A 26,418-nucleotide genomic window follows, 5' to 3' on the forward strand; every position below is an offset into this window, starting at 1 on the left:
AAGTTTTCATGCACAACAAAACATTCATATTATACTTTTCATGCCTCTGGACATCCCAAAAGGTTTCACAACCATGGAAGCACTTTCAAAGCATAGTTAGTGTTGTAAAGCAGGAAACATGGCATTATGGTTCTGTGTGTCACTTCAAATAAGAGTCCAAGGCCACTGTGGTCTGCAAAATCAACACAGCCATTATGGCTGGGCTAACAGGTGATCAGTTAGAAGGCTTTCAGGTAGGCTGTCCCAGAGATAGAAATGGCACTAATTTCCAACATGGTGTAATAACTCATTCACCTCCTTTATGCCACTTGTCAGTAATGTTGCTGTTCTTGAGCCTGTTGGTCTATGCGCTTATGCTTTTGTATCTTCTGCCTGATGGAAGAGGTTGGAAGAGATTATAACTAGGGTCTTTGACCGTGTTGGGTGCCTCTCTGAGGCAGCGAGAAGTGTAGATGGAGTCAATGGATGGAAGAAGGTTGGCTTGCATGATGCTCTGAGTTGTGTTCACATCTCTCTGTAGTTTCCTTTGTTCCTGGGCAAAGCAGTTTCTATACCAAGCCACAATGCATCCAGACAGAATACTTTCAAAGGTGCATCTGTAGAAGTTTGTAAGAGTGCTTATAGACATACTGGAGTTACTTATTTTTGCCTTAATTTATTGCTCACTGAAATAAAGATGAAGTTGCTAAAAGAAAACAGCAACAAAGGACTTTCCCAAGGACATAGTTTAAGAATTAAAAGGTCTGTCTTTGAAAATAGAGTTGCAGAAATTTGTTTCTCACAGGTCATTAGTCTGTGGTACTCTTTTCCCCAGGAAGTAACAGAGGCAGGGTCATTGAATTATTCAACGCTGAGTCAGATAGGTTTTTAATAGACAAAAGGAGTCAAGGGTTATTACAGGGTTGGTCTCAGACAGGAAACTGGGGTTGAGACTAGTTCAGCCTCAATTTTATTCAATAATAGAACAGATCTAAAGGGCTGAATGGCCTACCCCTACTACTGAAGCCCCATGTTGCTATGTTGCTGGGTTATACAATTTAAAAACAGTTCCAGGAAAATATTTTGAAAACTGAAGTCTATGAAGTTCACTTTGGGTAATGACTTTATAAAAACATGTCCAGATGAAGGGGGGTAAATCTTTCCAGGCGTACTGTAACTTTGTGCAGGTATGCTTTGAATCAAGATACTCAGGGGGTCTGAAAGCTCTATAAATTAGGTTGAAAACACCAAGTGCAGTGTTGATCAGCGCACAGTTCGTATTTATGGTATGTTAGCAAATCAGCACTTTCTGACTGGATAACAAAGATTTATATTGTGAAGATCAGTTGCAGAACAACCTTCAGCCATCACCATAGCAACTGCAGTTATTCAACCAAACACCTCACAAATGATGCACACTTCAACAAATCTCCACAAATCACCCTATATATCACTTGAATTCATAATTAATAAAACTGTATAATCACCCAATATATCATAAAAATCCTTTATTAAATGTGTCCAATTGCCTTATCTATCATGGCTGTAAGCTGGGGTTATTGCAATATGTCAGCAATGCTACCTTTGTGATGTTTACGTATGGGTGTTAAGATTATAAAATACAAAATTCACATGATGGAAGAGGAGTTTAGTGCTCAGAAACTTTTACACAGTCACTTATTGAGGTTTAGTTTTAAATATTACAAGAAAAGGAAGAACAACTTGCATTTATATATCACCTCATCAATGCCTCAAGTGACATTAGTTGAAGCAGAAATGTTGGCTGGGAAACTGAGATTATATCTTGCCTTTTTTTTTAGAGGTGCAATAGTGTGTTTGGTAGTCATTTAAGCAAGCAGATAAAGCTGTGCGTAGAATGTCTATTCTGGGGAAAAAATGCACCACTAACAATGCAGCATTTCCTCAGCTTGTGCGGAACAGCTGGCTTACACAAGGGTTTTCTGAGCTGTAATGATACCCTAACACAGCAATCCCCACTCCCCCAGTAGTTTGGCCTGTTGTATTTATAGGAATTGAATAATTGCAATATATTTTATTCCTTAAATAATTTCTTTCTTTCACAATTATTTTAACTTACCTTTGCCCAGTTCTCTTTATCTTTTCAATGGCTACAAGAATATTGATAGCATGCGAATAGGACCATCAGTTTGGTGCCTACTTTTTAGGACAGTGATGACAAATCACCAGAGAAACTGCACATTTAGGCGAAACATTATCAAACCAAGAACTGCTCTGGCCACTCAAAAAACAAACAATTCCACGGCGTCATATGATCGTGAGAAAAAAGTTCTCCCAATCTCTTGGCCTCTAGCAACAACACCATCAATAGATTAATCAGCCATTTATTCAGTAGCTGGTTGCAGATGTTATGCACAATCTACTTCGAATTCAACCTTCCACAACATATGGAGCAAAGATCAGGAATGTATGGGAGTTATGATGAGACATAAACTCTTGCCTACAACTGTATTGTGGAAAGCCATGATTTTGAAGGAGGTGAAACTACTATAAATTCCAGCATTTCGGTCCAGTCTCTATCCAATTATATGTTTATTCTATTCATTTGATGTAGACAGAGATAGGTTCCCACAGACTAACATGTTCCCAAATGTGCTCCACAGATTACTGGCAAAATAAAGAACTTTCAACCACCAAACATTGTCCAGTTACTATGCCATCAAGTGATTCATGAGACTCACTAAATTATTTTGAAAATGAAAATTTCAAATATAAATATCAATTATCCCTTATTAGTCTGTGCCTAATTATCTTCCCAACTATTTGCCTATGTTTATTTTTGGGTTTTTTTCAGCAATTTAATGTCACATAATTGCATTACCCAGTGACTCTCAAAAAAAAAGTGAAGTAATGTCACAAAGAAATTTTTCTTCAATGTTAGCCATACTCTCAATTTTACACATTGTGTAGATTTTTTAAAAAATGACCCAGTAGAGGGACAAATTAGCCGTTGTTAATTACCACTCAATTTCAAAAGTAATTCTTTTGAAGAGAAACTGTAGACTAACCTGTTATTGGCTTGATTCATCTCTGTGTTCAGTTTTTGCTTTTTTAAGATTGACAGAGAAAGTAAGTGGTTTGTGGCGAGGTTTAAGAAGAGGGTGAGGTTATGTTTAGGTTTCAGTAATTTTCTTTAATGGTGGTTAATTGTTCGACTATTGGGTTTGGACTGAGAGAGGGTAGCCACATACTCCCTATTGAATATTACCACATGTTGGATAAAGACTCTACAATTCCTTACTGTGGATCTTTTCAAGTGCAACACATCTCATGTCTAACATCAAAAAAAACACCACAAACCAGGAACAGATTTGCAGGTTGAAGAATTTGACTATATCACTACTCCTGATTAAATAACTAAAGCAAAGTTAGATGAGAAAAATTATCGTTAAACAAAGTGTATGCAGATCACGTTGGTAATGCAGACTGGCATATAAATGCACTATCTTGTGCAGGAAATCACAGAGCAACAAAGTTCCATATTTTGTTCACAATCTCTATTGAAATTGGTGATCTTAGCATTCGGGAGCCTGTATAGTGCTACACTCCTGCTCTCAGTTCATGGGCCTGTGCTAAAAAAATTATGTTGCAGGAGTCTCTGGCAAAGACGGGATGCCCCTATAAATCAAACAGCTAAACAGCATTCCTGATTTAGGAATATGACTAGTGATATCCTGAAGGAGAGCAGAGACTCCTATATATGAACTATACCCTGATATGTTTCAGGGCAAAAAATGGACAAACAGTTTGCAGATGGAGAAGAAATAATTACAGAGATGGATTGTTTACAATATTGAATTAACAGAATCATTATATCCAGAATGTTAAAATTAAGTGAAGTATAAAATATTGCAATGGAGGAGAAGAGTAAAAGATATTTTCATCACATGTCCTTGGCACAACTTGACTTGCTTCAAAATCTCATTTGAAACTTGGTACAAAACACAGGGAACACAATGGACCGTGTCTTTTACTGCTGTTTTCCATTCACAACATAATCTGCTTGGCGTCAGCTAATGATATAATGGCAACTGAGTTATAGACATCACAAAATACTGACACACAAAAAAAACTTTGAAACCACGAAAAAAATGTCACTACGGATGAGTTACAGGAATTTTCCTATGTACTGTTTACAGCGTTCTACTTCTGGAAATGAGTTCTCTGTGCAAATCAAGCACCAAGCCAGGGAAGTGATAAAGAATACATTGGTCTGGATCTTCTGGCCCAAAAACCAGATGTACCCTGGAAGATACATGGGATAATGCAGAAGTCTTGATACGCACTGCCTGTGTGATAATTGCCTGGGAAATTAAACCTTTGGAGGGCTCTGAATTACTTACCTTATTGGTTAGCCAGGATAAAGTTAGAAGAACTATAACTTGTCCTAACCCCAGGTGAACTATAATAGTGGCCACCAAAAGCTCATAACTAACGCCACAACCACAAACATATACACTCCTACAGACCAATGACTCTTCCCCCAAACCTGACATGATTCTCTCTACAAGAACTCCACAGAGGCCAGTATCCTGTCATCTTTTATTTACACATAGAAAGAACGGTTTTTAAATTGTACAGTCCTGTCAGAGTCAGCACCCAGAACACCAGAAGTTTTGACACCCTGCTGTCAGCCAGGGCTCCCTGATTGGACCAGATTAACAGCCCCTATCAGGGAACTCATATTCCAAAAGGTTCAGCTGACTGACCATGTTACAATCATTACATCCCTCCGCCTTGGAGTCAGAGGACATACTCTGCTCCGTTCTCTTGGATTTCGGCACTGGATGAAGTTCGTCCAACTCAGCATCCCATATGGGCAATGTGTAACACATATGTGCTCGCCTCTTGTGCCAGGAACACCTCAGTAGGAACTCACTCTCTTCTTCCACTGGCAAAGGCATCAATGTGGCCACATCCGTCATGGCTACCGCGGATTCCGAATTCTTATTGCCACTTGTCATAGAGCGAACTCTCAGGTTCCGGCTGCCTTTCCAACCGTTACAAAGAGCAGGACACGTCTTGCACCCAAATCGTTTGCAAGTTCGCGGTCTCCATATGGTCCATGTGCTTGTTCAGGACTGTCGCACCAATCCAAACTTTATACATCACTAGTCCTGACCTCATGCTGTCCATGCCTCATATCCCAAGCAGGACCATTTCTGTGGCTCGTACACAGAATTTTAAACTCTGTAGTAAACAGTCTCTCTCTCTCTTGGCAGAGTCTTGGGTCCAGCACTGGTATTCCTGATGCCTTTTCACCTCCCCTCCCCCCACCCCAGTTTGAGAAGATCAGACTTAACCTGGTGAAGAGTCTTTTCCCCCATTAGTGACTCTGCTGGAAGTATCCCTGTAGTTGTATGAGGAATGGTCCTTTAATCAAATAGGAACTGGGACAGTTTGGTAGCTAGCGAGGCTGTAGGCTGTTTCTTAAAGCCTGCCCTTCAAAGTTTGAACCACTCTTTCTGCTAGGCTGTTGGATGATGGATGTTATGGTGCTGTCCTTGTGCTGAATCTATTCGACTTTACGAAATACCCAAGTTGCCTGCTGGGATACTATGGCCCATTTCCTGTGATCAAAACTTCTGTGTCTTGAAAAAAGATGCCGGCAGATTTTCTATCATTGGCCCCGTTTTGACAACTGAACTCTATGCGCGTCCAACCACTTTCAGTGAGTGTCTACGATGACTACAACATTAAGCCCGTGGAAGGGCCTGCGTAGTCAATGCGTTGCTGAGTATGAGCCTGAGTCCGAGGCCAACGTTTTTCCAGCCATTCCTACAAATGTAGGGGAGCTGCTGGCTGTAATTTTTGTCCTTGTTGGCACTCCAGGCACAGCCCCACCAAGGCAGCTATGATTAGATCCAGGCCTGGCCACCACACAACTTCTTGCCAGTATTTTCATTTTGGAGACCCCTAGATGACCGCAGTCAAGGTCAGCTAGTACCTGGCGACAACCTTTGCTGTAAGCTATGGCCTGGCCAGCTGGCCATTTCCAAAGCTGCTCCTTTTTTTTGAAAGGACTTGATGCAAAGGTATCAGGATGGAGGCTAGGCTATGTATGAACTGTCTGTAATAATTTACCAGCCCAAGAAATGATCCAAGCTCCTGGACAGATGTGGGAGCCAGGGCAACTTTAGTCACCCTCACATTATCTTGAGGTGTAGCTCGGTCTTGCCAGCTCTGTGAGCCTATAGGTCCCTTGGGAGGCCTGGGACACACATTTTTCCTTTCTAAGGTGTATGCCAGCCTTGGAAAAATGTCTAAGGAATATGTTCAAGATTTCCAAGTGCTCCTTATTGGTCTTTCCTGTTATTAGCACATCATCGAAATCAATGGCAACCTCGGGCAGAACTTGCAAAATGTTCTCCATTGTGTATAAAAAATTGCACAGGCTGACGATATCCCAAATGGCAGTCTTGTGTCGTGGCACAAACCCTGCGGGTATTAATGGTAGCATACTTCTGGGAATCCTCATCTAAATGCAATTGCAACGAGGCATGACTCATATCCAGTTTTGCAAAGGGCAGTCCCCTACCATCATTGCATACAAATCTTCTCTGCGTGGAATGAGGTACTTATCCAGTTATAAACAGTAATTTACCATTTGTTTAAAATCCCTAAAGGCAAACCAACCCACTAGGCTTCAAAAATCACTATCACCAGTGCTAGCCATTCCGCAAACTGGGCTGAGGTTTGATGATTCCTTCCCTTCCCAGCCTTCCAATTTCTGCCTCTACTTTTGTCCATCAGGTAAATGGTACTAGGTGGGGCTTGCAGAATCTTGAAATTGCTTCCTGGTCAACATACAAGATGGCTTTGGCTCTTCTAACAGATCCTGGGCCTTCCTGGAAAACTTCCAGGCATTTCATTAGGACTTCACTCAGGAAGCCATTATCTACATGAAAAACGTCAAGCCAATCCAAGTGAATCTCTCTCAACCAATTTCGACCCATCAAGATTGGACCCCAGCTCTTTACTACAATCAGTGGTAAATGAACCAGTTGCTTCTCACAAGAGACCAGAACTGAAGTTGTACCCTCAATCTGTAACGGTCCCTCAGATAAGGTTCTCAGCCTAGCTGAGGTCGTGCAAAACTTAAGGGTTAGAGACCAGAGTGGATTTTGTTAAACACTGGTTGCGCAATCACTGAAATGGTTGCTCTGGTATCGACCTTTCTAGGGTGTGCACTCTCCTGGATACCAGCCTGAGTTCTCTTCGCAGTTAAGGTCTAGTAGGACTCCCTTGTTCTGTCAAACCTGCATTCTAGTAGTGAGTATAATGGCCTGCCGGCCCAGATCTTGAGGAAAATTTTAACCTGTTTGACCGAGGCTTGGCTTTGTTTTGGGATTTTGCTGTGGGCTGGCCTGAAGTCCCCCTCACTAGGATATGTCCTGAGGGAGGTTTTGCAATTTCCTGCACTCAAGTAGTGTTCCGCAAGGTTGGTTAGACTGGTGACAGGGTGTCCACTTCCATCAGAATACCCTGCAGCTCATATGCTGCACTTGCCACATTTTCCTATGATAAAGCCAGTTGACTACATCATTAATTCCACATACCAAATGGTCTCTAAGCAGCTCATTAAAGGATAAACCAAAGTCATGATTCTCGGCCAGTCGTCCTAGCTTGGTTAAAAATCCCAACACGATTCCCCTGGTTCTCGAACTGCCAAATTAAAAACGATTGCATCTCAGAATTAAGGGGGCATTGGGTCGTATTATTCTTTGACTAAATCTGTCAACTTATGCAAGGTTTTAGCATCTAGTGCCTCAGGGAAAGTTAGGCTTCTAATAACAGGAAACGCTGTCCACAGGCTGTCAAGAGAATTACTTGTTGCTTCTCATCTGCGCCAATGTCATTTGCCTAGAAAGATAACACAATCTTTCGACAAACTGGGCCCTGTCTTCAACAGCAGGATTGAATGAGTCAAGCTTCCCAAATAATGGCATAATGTGAGATATGCTTACTTACAATTCAAAGAAGACTGTTGCGAGTGAGTTTCTTCAGGAATGTGTTTTACTCTCATTGCCCCTGAATTAACTCCACAAACGCCGGTATCCTGTCACCAAGTCATCCTTCATTTACGCGTGGAAGGTCCTTGACTCTGGCACAGCCTCAGAGTCAACACCGAGAGTATCTGAATCTTTGATACTGTCAACCAGGGGTCCCTGGTTGGGACTGTTCTCCTGGTCCAATTAGGGAACTCATTCTATGAGGTCCTGCTGGCTGACTTCATTACAAACACTACACTCCCCACTGCACAATCCATTCTGAACCAGTCTTGGACTCTCCCTCCACCCACTCTGAACCTGACTCCCTCCACATTTCCAAACTCCAAGATGACTATCGCTGCTCAGACCCACCTATGCAGACTCCAAATCCTCTCTCCAATCTTATACCCTCCCTCCTGACCTACCCTAAGAATGCATTCATTTACTTGGCACCCCACACAACACCGGGCACATGTACCCCCTTACACACCTCGCACAAAAGCCCTCCTCATCCTGCTTCCTCTGCCATACATTACACACTTAATTCTCAACATCCATAAAAGCATCTTCAGGACATTTAATCTTGGCATATGGCAGCTAGTGTTGAAAAAATAGGTGTGTTTTCAACACCAATCCTTTCCATTGCTGGTTGTATGGATTTCTGCCCCAGAAGCTCAAACAGAGAACTCTTCTCAAAGGAAAGTATGTACTCACTGCCCAGTGTCAGAAGTACAGAGATGAATTTTCCCCACCGCTGAATGACATGGGCTGTGACAATTCAGTTGTGAAAACAGCCTGGGAGCATATGAGATTCTCGATGTTAAGCAAACAACATCATATTTGGCAACCAACATCAGAATGGCAAGATGAGAATCTCAGTATGAGTGGCCAAAGGCCTACTTGCATGCATTCATAAATTATTAATACCTAATCTCACACTATTGATATGCACTTTCCTATTCTCCCATGAACTGGAAACTAGATGGCAATAATTCCCAACATGAGAGGGTATCTGGCAGTTCCTGGTTGCCACTTGTTGCTCTGGTTCTCCATCTTGAACCATCCCCATCAAATCAGGACGAGGGCCATTGCAGCAACTGCCCGAATACATTATCCATGGGCGTTGGCACGGGGCACGCATCGACCTCCACCATATCATCATGTCACATCTCCAACTCAGTTAGTTCACCACTTCGATGCCGCACTTTGGAGCCCACCAACACCCTTCATTGTGTAAAGCAGCCTGGCTGCAGGGTTTCAAAGGAACAAGCATCCAGCTCATGGATTAAACCAGGCTGCATCAGAGAACTCCTCACCTGCTCTCTTGGCCTTCACTCACTCACTCCATGCCTTCTTGCTCACTAACAGCATCTCCCCTTTTACTTAGTCCTGTCTTGCCTTTTTGCACATTGTTGCATCTTCTGTTCTGCCTTGCCTTTTAGCACAAATGCAAAGCCATGACATTTAGTGATGATCAGATCGGTGGGGGATGGGAGGTGCAGACTGTACGGCATCATGGTACAGCAATATTACATGTGTCACGTACAGTGAATACAGCAAATGTGCTTCAGCCAAATGGTCACATCTCAAAATCTAAAAAGAGAGTAGTCCTTAATCAAGTCGATGGAGAGTCTTCAGTCACGGCGTCTGGCCATATTCTGGCCAGGACATTATCCAATTGAACGCAATGGCTCAGCTGCTTGGGCTTGTTAGGGTGAGTGGATTCATACAACTAGTGATACTATTCATGCTGTTGAAATTCACGCCAACATGAATCAAAAGGAAAATTAAATGAATGAGGATCAAGGTATTTTTGCCACTGGGGATTTTTGGAAAACCCAATGAATCAGAGACTTTGAGCAATATGGGATTTGGTAGAATTTGAAAGAAACTGCACTACAATTGCAGACATCATAATAGATACTGAAGATAAGACTAACTGCAAAATCAGAAATGCATACATGTCTGTAACAGTCCAGAGTTTGAAGCAGGAAGTAATTTCCTGCAGCCTATTATTTGTGTTGAATTGGATGCAGATAGCAGCATTACGGATTCACTTGGATTCCATCAATACAAGCAGACTGGAAATGAGGTATGGGTTAGGAGACGCTTGCTTGTATTGTGTAACTCTAAGTAAATGTTTATTATAATGTGAAACCATAGCACACAGAACATTATAACTACTGATATCAAATTCTGCATGTGGCTTGACTGATCTCAGCTCAAGTGGTAAGAATAGGGATTATATAATGGGCTCAGAAGGCTTTTTGTACCTTTTAGAATTCTGCTACAGCAAATCTTGAGTCTTTCAAAAGATGAGAGTAAACGATAGCGTAAAAGAATCATGAGCTTCATTGAAATCATTAACATAGAGAAACACACAAGCAGAGATTAAGCTGCCTGGTAAATTTATTTGGGTGTTTAATTCCTCCAAGTGTTTAACACATGTTTACTGCATTTCTGTGAATGCTGTTTCTACGTAGAAAATGGGCGAATAACCGAATTAGATAGAGCAGATTAAATTTGTGAGATCAGCCAAGCAAATGAAATAAACTCAGATACTGGGGTAAAATTTCTACTTGGGCACAATTGGTAAATTTGCCATAAACCAATATAATTGGGCAGCAGTTTAAATCATAATTGGTTTTGAATTCTTTTTCTGTGAAAAATATTCCTTGATGCATTTAAGAGTTGGAACTTGAAGTTTGATTAATGCAGCTGAAAATGGATTTATCACAAATCAGAAGCAATTTAAATCAATGCCGATCTAATTCAAAGCATATTTGTTAGTGTCCTCAAGGAGAATGTTGAATCTTATTTTTCTGAATCTCTTCAAGCGCTGTCAAAACAGTATGTTCAGGGAAGCTCCCAGTGGTGACTAATTTAATCATGGGGTGGATGGATGGATGGTAGGGAGCATGTTAGTCTTATGTTATGGGGTAGGGTATGTTCCTGTTGCAGTTCTGAACTTTTCATGCTAGCACAAGATGTTACAGAACTTGAGTTGTGTTGAATGCAAGTTGACTTATCTTCTTGCAATTTTTGCACAAAACTGAGGAAGTGTACTGCGAAAAATGGTGCACTCAAGTGCAAATTGCAGCCCATTAAGCCTACTATTGTTTACAACTGAACAGTGATAACAGAAAATGCTACAAACTACATAATTATTACAAAGAAAATTAGCCTGATGTGTTCACTAGCACTTTAAGAGTTCTTTTCAACAATTGTTACAAACCTTTTAAAATTTGGGCATTACACAGAAACATCATTCTCAAAGTATTTGAGTTTATTCTAGAAACGAGCCTCTGGAAATGGCTTTTGATGCATCACCTATTTCTCTAATATTTAAAAACTGCATATATACCGTCTTCAAAATAGTTACAAGACAATATTTTTAGTATTAGAAAGCAGCTAATTAAATTGGAAATTTTCATACGAATAATACTCGAAATTCTAATAAAATCTGAGTGCTGTCTTCATCCATAACTGGTGTACACTGCACAACTGTAAGTATGTCATAAATTAATCAAGTAGAAAATAAAGATTAGTTCACAAATATTTCCAAAGTCTTGGGAAACGTGTTAAATGTATGGAGGATTTCCTCATGATTGTAGAGAATGTGAAGCACTACATTAGAAGAAACCCAAAACTCTATTCTGATAAGATCATACATCAAACCCAGATGCTATCAGCCCAAATAACAGTGACACAACGCAGGGATGCACGCCAGCTCTCGGTATGCTGCTTCCCAACATCTGGAACATTTATCAAAAACATTTAACTCCATAAAAACTGCATCGAAACATTTTTGTTGCCTTAAACAGTTCACACTACTATCAAGAATATAGTAAAATACACCGAAGGGGCCTTACACTGAGATGTTCAGTATGGGGATGGATACTTCACCCAGGTTATAGTAATTTTCATAGATTTCTGTCTTCAATTAGTTACAAAGATGTATGCAATCTTTACCTTTTAAAGCAGAATCTGGGGATAATCATATGTCAAAATCTTAATGTGTGTCAATCTTAAAACAATTAACATTTTATTTACGTATAGGGCAGAAGGTAATGGAATGTCATTAAATTTAAGATAAGTCCTATCCCCATAAATCTTCCAGCAGGGACGATCAGATAGCAATAGGAGCAAAATCTTCCCGAGGCTCATGGTGGCTAAATACAATGGGCCAAACCTTCCTGTCTCCAAATCATCGCTGACCAGATAGACGACTGAAGATGCACTGTAGAAACCTATGGTAGTCCTGATGCACAGTCCATTGTGGGAATTTCAACTTGTCCTGGGCCATTCCCCTGCTGCCCATGGGTCTCCTCAAAAATCTCCAACTCTGACCTAGAGCTGAGGACTGCAGACAGTTCCATGTACGTACCTGGACAGTTATGCAAGAGATGTCGGTCACTTTAACACTTAATCTGGCATCTGAGTGCTACACAAATGAGTCACTCACACTGACCAAACCCCACTCTCCCCTCCTGTCTTTCCTTGACCCCATGGTCACCGGTGTCTGTGAAAGTTGGATTGGAAGATTCCAGAGGAAAATGTGCAGCAGTGTTGATTTAGGGGGTAAGTTTTCAAACGGGATAGTAATTCGATCAATCAATCACTGCTGCTGTTCAAAAGATCAGGGACCAACATGTCAAACCCATCCATCAGATAAGCAGAAAATTCAGAAAGACTGAAGACATTTTGTGTGGTTAGTACAAACTCTGATCCCTCATCACTGAGTCTATCCCTCTCCCTGGCAATTCTCTGAAGCTGAATAAAGCTGCTCAGAAGTTTGTTATATTTGAGCCCATGGGAATGTCCTAACCATTTACCTGCACTATTATGAAGACCACCTACTTCTGTCTCTGTAACACTGTCCATCTCCCTGCCCCCTTCAGCTGTTCTTCTGCTGAGACTCTCATCTATGCCCTTGTTACATTCAGACTTGTTTAATCCAATTCATTCCTGGTTGGTATCCCACATTCTACCCCCCCATACATTTAGGTCATCCAAAACTCTGTTGCCTGGTGTTCTAACTCAAACCAGATGTTGTACATCCATTAGCTTTGCAATCAGTGACTGAGCACCTACTCCTGGTTAAAAAATCTCAAATTTAAATCTCCTATCAATGCTGTCAAATCCCTTCAATGCCTTTCTCCTCCTTACATCAGTAACTTCCTCCAGAGCCACAAACATTCAGACTTTCTTTGCTCCTCTAATTCTGGTCTCTGAGCATGCCCAACTTTAATCATTCAACCCCTGGCTAATTCTGGGATTCCCTCCCTGCACATACCTACCTTCTTTTCTTAAGACGTTGCTTCAAGCTTACTTTTTTTAAGCCAAATGTTTGCTCATCTAACCTAATAGCTCCTTGGAGTCTTACTTTGCTTTATCATCTTCCTGTGAGGAACTGTGGGACATTTAATTAAGTGAAATACCTTGTATAAGCAAGCTGTTAGCATTAATGTAAATAATATCGAAATATCCTTTTGTCAAAGTTTATCATCTTGCACTCATTAGGACATTTCATAAGACAGCCAAATCAAAAGGAAAACCAACATTTATATTGCATGTCAGGAGAGTGCTAATTGGTTGGTGCAGGCACGAAAAATGTAGCAGTTAATGATGACTGGCAGTTAACAGCCAGGCTTGGTTTAAATTTTAAATATAGCAGATTGACTCTGATTGCTCAGCACATTGACCTGAGCAATGAACAAGTAAATGGCTATAACAAAAACAGAAGTTGCTGGAAAAGCTCAGTAGGTTGGGTAGCATCTGTGGAGAAAAAAAATCAGAGCTAACTTATCAGGTCCAGTGACCCTTGCGCTGAAGTGAATGTCCATCATCTATTTTGTTGAGTTGAAACAGGAACAGTGCGCATCTATGTTCTGTCTGCAAAGAACACTGTCTTGTTTCCAAAATGCACAATTGTGCATCACTGCAAACCTGACTGACAATTTTAAAGTTGTCATAAGTGTAATTTTTAGCACATTCAGGGTTATCCATGGAATGTTATTTAATTGCAGGAACATATGTAACGTTAGATGTCAGACACTGTGTTGAGAGTTATGCGACCACAGGACAGTTGGGTACAGTAAGAATCCTGTCTGCTGCAAACAACTGAAGGGAAATCTGGTTTAATATGGTTTCAAGTCAATGGCTGAGCCAATAGCAATCATGACGGAAGAGTTGACCAAATGCTTGGGGAGAATAGAGATAACAAGGTGTAGAGCTGGATGAACACAGCAGACCAAGCAGCATCAGAGGAGCAGAAAGGCTGATGTTTTGGACCTAGACCCTTCATCAGCCCCTTCTAGGTCCAAAGCGTCAGCCTTCCTACTCCTCTGATGCTGCTTGGTCTGCTGTGTTCATCCAGCCCTGCACCTTGTTACCTCAGATTCTCCAGCATCTGCAGTTTCTACTATCTCTGCTTGGGAAGCAAAGGTAGATTTAATTACAAAGAGGTGAATGGAGAGATAAAATAGTTTAAATGTAATGTTCTGACAAGCTAGATTGAAACAACTGAAGGCTGTATCTACGAAGAAAGTGGTGATGCAAATCAAAACACAATGCACTTTGTAGCTCCTAGAATTCGTAAAACTGATTAACCTTTACTTCACTATTTTAATTGTTTTTTACTTAAATTGAAAGTAACTACAGTTCTGCTCAGATTAAATACAAGGTATGGAACGAGGCAATGGTTCTGAAAGGATTCATATTACATCGGCTCCAGCAGTGTTCCCTCTAGTTTCTTGTCTGACTGCAGTTCTCCAAGACTTCCAGAAGTCCATGATTGCTGTGCCAATGGAACCTTGGAGCGGCTGCATGCATGCACAGCCACCCGGCTCAGAGGGACTTTGGATGTGGATATAGATTTCAAAGTTGAGTTGGATGGCTGGATGTTGGTTACTTCTGTGAAGGTATTTGTTTGGAAGGATCAGAAAATCATCTGGAACGATGGCCTAAACGTACGAGTTCTGAGAAGACATATGGCTGTAATCAAGGGCTTATTAGAAAACCTGCACGGTGAATAAAGTAAGACATTTATACTTGCAGATTTATTACAGGTAGATGAGAACACATTAAACTGAATGACTTAAAAAAATGCAGAGTTTTACTTGCAAAGAATCAAGGAGTTGAGTTCAGAAGCAAGCTTTTTTTCTTTCCAGTTCAGGGAAGCCAGTCACCACAGAAGGTCTAGTTTTTAAAGCTCCCAAGTCAGGATAGAGTGTGGATAGAAAACTGCAAGTTATTAGAAGCGAGAAAGTTCAGGCCCTTAGAGTTGTGAAAAGTTTATGACTGTAGACTCAAAGGAATAACCAAATTGTCTTCACATTCCATGGAAAAGGACCTGAAAGGTTTCAGTTAGGCATAGTTACAGAGTTGAGATAGGGGTATAATTTTTCTAGGTTGGGATTTCTGTAATGGATGATAGGAAACAAGTTGATTTTTTTAAAACTTAAAGTTAAATCTTTCTAAGCAATTCTTTATGTCTATATAGCTATGTTGGTTTTGTCTTATATAATAAAAATGTTTTGTTGTTAACGAACATCTTTATTCTTGTGTGGATACGTTACAGTGATGAACTACCACATTAACAAACAAAAAAAATGAAATAAATGATCCATCAAGACAGGTTCAGTAGTAACATAAGCTCGAGTCAGAACAACACATCCCACATTGCCCAGCTGCCTCCCATGCCTTAATTGTAGTTTATAATAAACTGGCGACTAGAAAGTAGAACAGCAGGGAGAAAAAATGGCTTGCCATTCAAAATTGTCCCGCAGATTTTAGTTTTAAATTGTCTCACTTTAACTATTCTTTTTGTCTCCTGTTCTAATATTTGCGTCCTTGGGTCAGCGTTATGTTTTGACCAATTTTCTGGAATATACCTTCAGTCATCTTTCTCCATGAAATATTCCCAACAAATGTGGCAGCAGGAGGCTGCTGACAGAGACAGCTGGTAAACAAGAACCAAGAAAGCAATCTACAAGCTTGAAACAGATGCAATGCTACTGAATGAAGGTGCAGACAATGGTATGCTTATGCTCAACTCCCTCCAAACTCCCTTCTCACATCCCAAATGTTCAAGAGTGTCCCGACCAGGAGCTGGCAACAACCTACAATCATACAGCATATTTAACATAATGAAGCATCCCAAGGTGGATGGCAGGGTAATTATAAAATGATGTAGAACAATGAGTCCAAAACGAACGAGAAGATCAGCTGACAAAGCTTAGTCAGAAAGATAAGTATTAAAGAATGTCGTAAAAGGATGTTACAATCCCTGTAGACAGCATGGTGGCTCAGTGGTTAACACTGCTGCCTCACAGCACTAGGGAACCTACTTCGATTCCAGCCTCAGGTGAATGTCCGTATACAGTTTGCACATTCTTTCCATATCTGTTTGGGTTTCCTCTGGGTGCTCCGGTTTCCTCCCAGAATCCAAAGATGTGCAGGTTCGGGTGGACTGTCCATGCTAAATCGCCCATGGTGTCCAGAGATGTGCAGACTAGGTGGATTAGCCATGGAAGTGCTAGGTTACAGCGATAGGGTGGTGGAGGGGGGGGGGGGGGGGGGGGGGGTGGTGGCGGCGTTGGTGTGTGGGGGTGGGATGCTCTTTGGAGGGAGTTTAGATTCCTTAGGCCGAATGGCCTGCTTCCATGCTGTAAGGATTCTAGGAATCAACAGAAATAACCAAAATGCAACAGTTCACCTTTGAAGACTTTTACGAAACAAATAAACTAAAATCAACAGACTGAAAACCTGTCTTAACAAGCACTAAGACATCCAACAAAGGAAACAAAAATCTTTTCATTATTCAGTCATAAAACCAAACAGCCCTTCAGTTCAACTCACCCATGCTGTCCAGGTTTCCCAAACTAATCAGTCTCATTTACCTGAGTTTGATCCGTACCTCTCTGAAACGTTCCTATTGATGTACCCGTCCAAATGTCTTTTACATGTTTTAACAACACATCCATCTACCTCTCGTCTGGCAATTCATGCCACATATGAACCACCCCACGCTTGAAAACATTCCCCTCAGGTCCCTTTTAAATCTTTTCCCTCTCACCTTAAAACTATCTAACGTTCTCTAGTTTGTAATTCCTAATCAAGATAACCAAAACATGGCTTAAAACATTTTTACTTAACACTATATTTTTGGCAGATATATAATTTTTAGTTTTTCCAGTTTTCCACAAGGTTCACTTCTCCCTCCTGTATCAGGCCAAATCTCTTGATATTGTTTGAAAATCACTGCACAGAACCTCAGTGTTCCAGAATTGATTATACCACGAAGACTTACTTCAGCAAATGCATGTTTCTTAAATCTCCAGAAGTCCTAGCCACCTTATTCTCTTCTCATTGAACAGAGAACCAGCTCTCAGTGTCTTGGTTAGTTGCTAACAGGAATAAAAGAAGTCTTTCCTGCTCTTCACTTCTATAGGGGTGTTCTTCCCTTTCTCCTCACGTCTCTGCATCCATCTCAAAAATTGTTGCATATTCTTCTGTCTCATCATGGTATACACTAGTGTCACTCACTTTCCAATACCTTTTGGCTAGGATTTCTTTCCCTATGGTAATTGATGAAACATAACTGCTTAGTCTAAGCAGTCAGTTGATGAAATGGGAATGAGTAGCAGCTGGGTTTGTTCGAACTGATTTTCTGTTGCTTTTCATTAATGTGTTTTCTGGAGTCAGTGTGCCTGGAAATCAGCCCCTGACAATAAAAGTAAATTTGGTTTCTTTAGAGAAGCAGTAGATTAGAACGCTCTGTCATTGGCTCAAGATGCCAGGCTTGTATAATTTTAATTGGCTGATCTAGTGGGTCTTTAAAAGGTACTTTTTATTATCCTGAGAGATCATATGCAATGTTTTAAATACATCTCTTTGTAAAAACATTGGACATTAATGGCACATTTCAGCTAGCAGGTTGTGGAAGTCAATTTGTTAAAGCTAAATGGTTTTTGTGACTGAAGAGAAGAATTGAGGGCCTGGAATCCAATCTGATGAGTTTTTCATAAAAGTTATTTAAACCAGCTATTTTCTAAATCTTCAACAGGTGTTATCTGTAGCGGATCTGCTTGATTAATTGTGAATAAAAAGATTTAAACATCGCTCAGTTTGATTTCATTATATATTTATATTTCTTTTGTTAATGTCCTTCAATATTCCATTTCATTGGACTGATAATATAGTTAGAGGATAGCAGAGCTGAGACACATTTTTTGTGTCAAGTTCTTTATTGCACAGAATGGTTTCTTTAAACTTTTGATACTTTGGAACAGATGCTATTACAAATGGTATTCCGGTTTACCTATTCATGTCACATGCTATTGAAGTGTCTGTATAATTTGAGTCATTATAATAAGCTTGATAAGTAGTTTTAGCCTGAATTATATGGCTTGACCTCAGTGTTTTTGCCACTTTCGTGTTTGCACTTGAGGGTAATGGCAGTAAATTTGCAAATGGCTAGGTCCTACACACAGTAATGAGATAATACCCAGCTCAGTGATAATGGGAACTGCAGATGCTGGAGAATCCAAGATAACAAAGTGTGGAGCTGAATGAACACAGCAGGCCAAGCAGCATCTCAGGAGCACAAAAGCTGACGTTTCGGGCTTAGACCCTTCATTGCCCGAAACATCAGCTTTTGTGCTCCTGAGATGCTGCTTGGCCTGCTGTGTTCATCCAGCTTCACACTTTGTTATCTAATACCCAGCTCAAATGTTTTCTGAGTGATGCTTAGATATTTCCAGGATCCTGCAAAGAACTAGGTTGCTCTTTTTTCAAATTGTACCAAGGCAGATGAACTTTCAGTTTAACATCTCATTAATAAAAAGGCACCTCTGTCAGCACCTCACTGAATAATGTGTTGACATTGTAGACTAGTGAGACAAAGCTGACATCATTAAATTAAAATACTAGTGACCTTAGCCTATGAGCAGTGTGTCAAATAGCAAGGTCAGTCTCTGTATCCGATAGCGATTATGAATTGTCACAGTGAACAATAACAGTAACTAAAAGAGGGGGATACTTACAGTAAAGTTAACTCACTAAGTCTCTGGCAAAAGCAAAATCATCCCACTAAATCATGTATGGTGATACTGGTCTCAAGACCCAATTCCGAAAACTATGGAATTCCATCAGTTCTGAAGATTATTTTGAGGCCAGAGGAAGAAGTTTGGATTAAGGGTGTCATGTATGCCAAAGAGGTCAGCTCTAAGAAAGAAAGGTTTCTCTGTGTAAAAGAATCAGATGTTCCTGCTTTAGCCCAACTGCACAGTCTTGCTGATCCCACTGCATCAATGCCAAAATTTCTATTTCCCACATGCAATTCTTGATTCTAAAGGTAAATTATGGAGAATATTGACCAGTGTATTAGCAATCATGAAGCACTGGCTTGAAGGAAGCAGAAGGAATAGAAGAAAGCCGTGCTTTTTAAATGGAGAGAGATTGCAAAAATCTGGGATACAAAATAATCTGGGGGTCTAGGTACATGATTCACATTATGTTAGTTTGCAGGTGCAGCAAGTGATTATGAAAGAAAATGAAGTTTTATTATTTGTTACAGTTTTGGTTTCCTTCTTTAAGAAGGAATATAAAATACGTTGAAAATAACAGTGCGAAGCTGGACGAGTACAGCAGTCCAGGCATCAAAGGAGCAGGGAAGTTGATGCTTTGGGTCAGGATTCTCAGATTTCTGAAGAAGGGCACCATTCCAAAATGTCAACTTTCCTGTTCCTCTGGTGCTGCCTGGCCCTCTGTGCTCCCCCAGCTTCACACCTAGTTACCTCTGACTCCTGCATCGGCAATTCTTACTATATCTGAGTAAAATATGTTAGAAGTTGTTCAGCGAAGGTTGAAGCATTTGAATCCCAAGACGAAGGAGATTTTTTTTACCAGGTAAGGTTTGACCAGTTGTGCCTGTATCTTTTGAAGATTATAAGCATTAAACTTGATCCTATTGAGACATACAAGACCGTGAGAGGACTTGACAGGATGGAATCTCCAAGGGAGAGTGTTTCCCCGTGGGTGAAATTAGAACAAGCGGATGCAGTCTAAAAGTGTGGGTTTTCCCACTTAAAACACAGATGAGGAGAAACAGTTTACTTTCAGAGGGTTGAGTTTTAACAGAGAGCAGTGGCGGCTAAGTCATTGAATTTTTTTTAAGCTTCAAGTGTGGTAGATTCATGATGACCAAGGGAATTAAAGATTAATGGGGTAGATGGGAATGTGAATTTGAATCTTATCAAACTGTGGAGCAGTTGAGGTGTGGAATGGTCTACTCTTAATTCATGCATTCATATATTTGCAAGTTTATGTTTAGTCTGAGACAAAGGCTCAGATAAGCCACCACCAATTGTACAACAACAGTTCTGTTCAGCTGTTAATTGGGATGAATTTACCCCTCCATCATTCCAAGCTGTTTCTTTACATTTTTTTATCTAAAACTTAACCTTATAACTTGTTTGACTTTTATTGCTGAACAATATCAAATTGCTAATATATTCAATGATTATTGTAAATTAAAGGCAACTGGCATAAATAATAACAGAATCAGAAACTGCTTGAGAAACTGAGCTGTTCTGGCATCAGTTGTGGTGAGAATAAATATTCCAAGTCCAGTGACCCTTCTTCGGATCCCAAGGATCACAGAACTCGAAACATTGCTAGAGAAACTCAGCAGGCCTGGCAACAGCTGTAGAGAGAAATCAGAGGCAATTTGTTTTTGTTTCAGATTTTCAACAGCCAAGGTTGTTTTTTTTTTTAAATATACAGGGAAAAATCATAATTCACAACATATATAAGTCTTTCTGAAAATCTTCCTACAGCACTGCTTATTGCATTTGAACTGACATAAATTTACATTTTCTGGAAGAAATGGGCAGCGTGTCAGTAAGTCTATTTCTGCAAATCTCTGTTACAGATACTTGGAATAACATTTCCTTAATAGGAGATAATTTTTCAAAAACAGCAAAATTGTCAGTATACATAATTCCTTGTAAATGCTAATACATTGCACAGGACTTCTGAATGCCCAAAGCGAAGTCAAACAAAAGCTAAATTAAACCAAAACTAAATACTCCTAGACAGCAATTTTGCAATGATTATTATAACATTTTTCTCCTGATCTAAACTGATACTATAAGCCAAGCAGTTTAAGTCACAACAAGATCAAACCCTGATAAGCAGAATCATTTTAACAAACCCACAGCAGATGAAATTTCCCTGCCTTTTCTGAGAGTAGAAATCAGAGAAAATTCCACTGCGTGTTAACCTCAGCAGTTGGAAACAGTCAAAGTTGAGCAGTGACTGCTATTTGTAAATGTTGGCGAAATTCTAGAGGGAAAAGAAAGGGTGAATTCTCTGAAATTATTTTATTCATCATTTTCCCTTTGGAAAGTTTGAACAACATTATTCTGGTAATCCATGTGTCACTGTTCACATTCCTAAATGAGTATTAACTCAAAAGTAAAATCACCGCCATAGTGACTTTGCATTTAAAAGACTACTGTATCGTAGATCATTGCACAAAGAACACCATGAGTTTAATCAGCTTCAGTTCCCCAAAGAAATAAAACTGATCCCACGTGAGTTGCTGTAGCATGTCAATCTTATAATAATATGCTTCCAATGCCTCAAAAACAATTTATTTTAACTTTGCGTTACGGCTAGGATTAATATTGAAAATGACAATTTGAGAAATGGTCTTTTACATTTAGCACATGAAATCGCAATCTTTTTAAAGGCCCTTTTATCATGCTCTTCTCTCGATTGTAAACCTTAACTCTGGATTTCAGAAATAGTAGGAACTGCCGATGCTGAAGAATCCGAGATAACATGGTGTAGAGCAGGATGAACACAGCAGGCCAGGCAGCATTAGAGGAGCAGGGAAGCTGATATTTCGGGTCGAGCTCTTTCTTCAGAAAGGGTCTCGACCCGAAACGTCAGCTTTCCTGCTCCTCTGATGCTGCTTGGTCTGCTGTGCTCATACAGCTCTACACCATGTTATCTCTGGGTTTCAGAATACAGGTTTGATAAATGTTTTGCCTTTAAATATTTCAGGCATTAAAAACAACAGATGATGCAGAGGCCAAACAAATTAATCGAATGCTTACATCACAATGCTTGAAACTTATATGCAATTACTAAAGTGCAATTCCCTTGCAGTTACAATAAATCTGGGCTTCATAGCATCCAACAGAGAAAGACTGTAGTAACAGCTGATGCCATGCCTGAGTCTTGCAAGAGAGCATTAGAATAACTGTGGACAATTTTGGAATGTCATTTTAGATACTTTGAATGGTTCAGAAATGTAATCTGTCCCCAGTGACACACAGAACTGAAAAGCATCTTTTTATCCTTGAGTGCATGCATAAGACATTGCACTTCCAGCTCAATTCCTACCTTTTTTCTTCAGCCTTACTCTACTACAGTATTCAGAAGTTTAAAATAACAGTGAGGCTTTCCACCTTTCCTAATCTATCCATTTTCCATGGCTTGCATATTGGGCCATGGCTATTTGTCCAGATTTGAAATTAAATTATTGGTAGAAATGTCCCTTTTCATTAGAGTATGAGTTTGCTACTGACTCTGGAGCAGACATTACTTTTCACATCCAAAATATTGCAACTAAATATACAGGTAGCTGTTCCAAAATTAAACTGCCTCTTTCCTGTGGAATAACATTCTCAGCATTGAAAGCATTATAAACAAAAGATGTTTGCAATTTTCAAAATACATTTAGTAGAAGTTTTTGTCTTAACTGTTTAGTAATGAAAGTGTTATGACAGGATTAAATTACCACAAAATGGGATTGAAAGTTTCAGAGAAAGGTTCTGTCAGCCAGTCTCTCCTTACCGTTTGCATTCTTGCCACAGATGAGATGTTCATAAGGCTGCAGGACTCCCCAGAGTTCAGCATCATTGTTGATGCACAGCTCCAACATTTCCAGCGAAAGCTCTTGCCTGCCATCATGCATGGCTCCCCCTCTTTCTTCTGAACTATGTCCTGCTGCTACCCTGATCCCAATCTCCTCCAGCAGACTCTCCATGCAGGCAGCCAAAGAGATTGCGGCATATTCATGAATACGCACTGAAACCCTTGTGTCCACCATCCATCTAAAGAAACGCCCCACTGAGAAGGTAAGGCCACACCTATAAGTATCAAGAGCAGAGATACAAATAGACTTAACAAATCAAAAATGAGTCACTGCAAATCAAGCAGAATATTAAAACGGTATAAGCACCTGTAAGTGGCTTAAATTCAAGAAAACTTCCCTATTCATGTTTCCTTCAAATATACGTCTGGGATTTTATTAGATTCTCCAGTTCATTCTGGAGTTTGAGCTATTATAACAATAGCAAAAGGTAAATATTGAAAGCTGGAGGTCGATTGGCAAGTTAGGTTCTAATTCCTACTGATTGCAGGACATTAAGTTTATACCTAATCCACACTAATCAAATTAGAGTTTTCATTCTCTGCGGCAGGTCTACACAAATCTAAATATCATGCTGACGGGGTGCAATTCAACAGCAAACTACTGCTTTTGATTCAGTGCTGAAGTGGCCCTCTCATTCAGGAAGCTCAACTAAAGTGTCTGGGTTTAGAAAATTTCAAATCAGAGGCCAGGGTTAACGCTAGAAGTTAAGTAGCTGTAAGGGGCGTATCATCACGTTGCATTTGACACATTCACCACCAAATGACACTCTTTGGTCCACCCGAAGCTTGCTTGTCTTTGAGTACAAGTTCTCCCCAATCCAGTGCCGCAGCTAGGTACATTCCAAAGTCCACAACTGTACACTAAGGAACACACTAAAGCTTGGGCAAGTGCTCTAAATTTGCAGTGAGGAAAGGCCACTGAAATATTTGTGTACCAACAGGATGATAACTTATGGTAAGCCCTTTGGAGTTGTAGTTACTTTAATCAAACTGTTCAGAGGCATTATGAGATAACAAGGTGTAGAGCTGGATGAACACAGCAGGCCAAGCAGCAGAGGAGCAGGGAGACTGACGCTTCGGGTCGAGACCCTTTTTCAGAAATGGGGGAGGGGAAGGGGATTCTGAAATAAATAGAAAGAGAGGGGGAGAGGCGGATAGAAGATCTATCCCCATTTCTGAAGAAGAGTCTCGACACGAAACGTCAGCTTTCCGGCTCCTCTGCAGCTGCTTGGCCTGCTGTGTTCATCCAGCTCTACACCTTGTTATCTCGGATTCTCCAGCATCTGTAGTTCCTACTATCTCAGATACATTATGACACACTACTAGCAGAGACTTGAACCAGGGTCTCTTGGCCCGAGGCAGGGACACTGATACATGCTTACGCTGGTCATTGAGTGCATGTAGTAATGTCACGCGTCGTCCAATTGGATTGAGGCACACAAGAGTGCAACATGCTCAATGGAGAAAAGTTGCAACCAAAAAAAGCAGTAAATTGTAATGTCCAATTCTGTATGTGTTTTTAGACTGTATGAATAAAGTAGATTTTCGCGAAACCAAACAATGCAACATTTCCATTTTGCCCACCCACCTTTCTCACGGACCCTGTGCGGTCCCCAGAAACTACAACCCAACTCATTTCACTCAAAACTTTGAAAACAGCAGGGGTGGGTGGGCTGTACAGACAACTGACTTTGTGCTTAGCGACTATTTTACGGCCGGACTCTGTTCAGTGCTCGTTTTTGAGACAAGTACACACAGACAAAGAAAAACCTGCAGGAGGGGTTACCTGGAACTCTTGCTTTTACGCAGCCTGTCCCCAGCACTCATGTTGTAGAGAGACAGGGCTTTCACTGAAGCGGAGACACAGCTCTCGGACAGGGACCAGGACAGGACCAGCCGGATGGCGCTCTGGATCTCGAACCTGGTGCATTTGCAGTGGACCACACTGAGCCTCTGGGCTTCCCTGGAGACCCGGAGGAGAGCCCTCCTGAGCAACAGCGACAGGCGCCTGACGGCTTCCAGCGACAAGAGTTTGCCACTCTCCCCGGCGGCTCGCCCTTTCCGCAGCAGCTTGCTCACGTCCTCCTCGGTCCAGGGGAACTCCTCCAGCTCCGGGAGCCGGGGGCATTTGGAGAAGATGTCGCCGAGCTCCGGCTCTTCGGGCAGCACCGTGTTGACAGTGTCCCAGCTGTTGTTGCGACTGTTCATGGAGCCGGACAGGTACCACCAGTTCCCGCGGTGAGCTGACTGCAGGGCCTGCGAGTTGGACCTGGAAGAGGAGAGACTGAGCGACCTGCAGGAATCCCCAGCTCCATAGCCCGAGTCCAGTGTCAGATCTTCAAGCGTCTTCAGGGTCGGGTTGTACAATCCGGCCATTGTGCAGCTTTGGAAATGTTTGCACAACTCCTGGCCAATTCCGCTTTCCAACTCTTCTTTTATTTTCTTCACTACATAAAGCGCTGAGTTTTTTTCCCCCTCTTTTTTAACCCCTGTCCGAGGATTATTCAACTCGCTCCAAGTTCCGCAGCGAATCCTCTTGCTTTCTGTTTAAGCAAGGTTTCTTTTTCATTCCTCTCCCCTACCAAAGGTATTTTCCAATTGCCAATTCAAAGCTCCTACCGAACTTAAGAGAAAAAAAACTTTTTTCTCCCAAAACTCCCGTCCGTTCACTTTCAGATATTCCAGGAAAATATCAGAGGGAAGGCAGAACTATCGCCCCTCTCCTGATATCTTGGAACGTCTTTTTATTGTAAAAATAAAATTACTGCAATTGTAAAACTCGGGAGCCACCGTCTCTTCACCGAACTCCTGCCCTACAAATACATTTAAAGCGTATTGAGCGCCCGTGTCCTGATGATCTTGAAACTCTCTTTTCATTGATCGTTCACCTTCATCCTCCCGGTTTTGCCCGATTTTTGTTGGACGCCGATTCTGCACCGACCCCCCGGATTCCCTGTCCATCTCAGCCGCAAACCAATCACATTCCACGATGCAAATTTGATTTCAGGCCTTCACCAATCGCAGGGCAGCAAAGGGCACGAGGGGCGGAGTCAGCCCGCCCAAATGGCTCTCAGCGTGAAGACTGGACCCTGGAGGACCACCGATGGGTCTTGGTGGATAGCCAATCCCACTGTGACCTTGGTCCCCGCAGATCTCAGACAATCCCAGTCAGATTCTGGTCTTGCAGTTTGCAACCAATCTTAGTGTGATCTTGGTCTGCACATTCAGGTCAAAAGGGATTATGCAGGTCGGAGAACCACAAAGCCCTTCTTTTGGTCTCTAGCAGACTGGTGGGAAACAGTGAAGGGGAACATTCTCAAAGGTGTCCAGAAGGGGCCTGAGACAGGGGAAAACTGCCCAAACTCCAGAAAAGCATGCAGAATCTCCTCCTGCAGACGATGATGGTCAACATCACAGAGGATCTCCAGGAGGTGAAGGGCCAGCAAGCCTCACTATT

General features: G+C 41.2%; 1 protein-coding gene across 3 annotated transcripts in view; it reads right to left on the minus strand.

Annotated features, from left to right (window-relative positions):
• LOC125459311 (ankyrin repeat and BTB/POZ domain-containing protein 2) overlaps positions 1 to 25,863 on the minus strand; it is a 213,095-nt gene extending 187,232 nt beyond the window's left edge. For all 3 annotated transcript variants that reach the window (XR_007248997.2, XM_048545615.2, XM_048545614.2), the window contains exons 1-2: positions 24,748 to 25,863; positions 22,881 to 23,176 (exon numbers count right to left, since the gene is read on the minus strand). Coding sequence is in view for 2 of the 3 variants with exons in the window: in XM_048545615.2 (XP_048401572.1) it covers positions 22,881 to 23,176; positions 24,748 to 25,337 (886 nt within the window). In the remaining variant the exon portion in view is untranslated. The remainder of the gene's footprint in view (positions 1 to 22,880; positions 23,177 to 24,747) is intronic.
• Positions 25,864 to 26,418: the final 555 nt, after the last annotated feature.

The sequence above is a fragment of the Stegostoma tigrinum genome, chromosome 17 (genome assembly GCF_030684315.1).
Source record: "Stegostoma tigrinum isolate sSteTig4 chromosome 17, sSteTig4.hap1, whole genome shotgun sequence".
Lineage (NCBI taxonomy): Eukaryota > Metazoa > Chordata > Chondrichthyes > Orectolobiformes > Stegostomatidae > Stegostoma > Stegostoma tigrinum.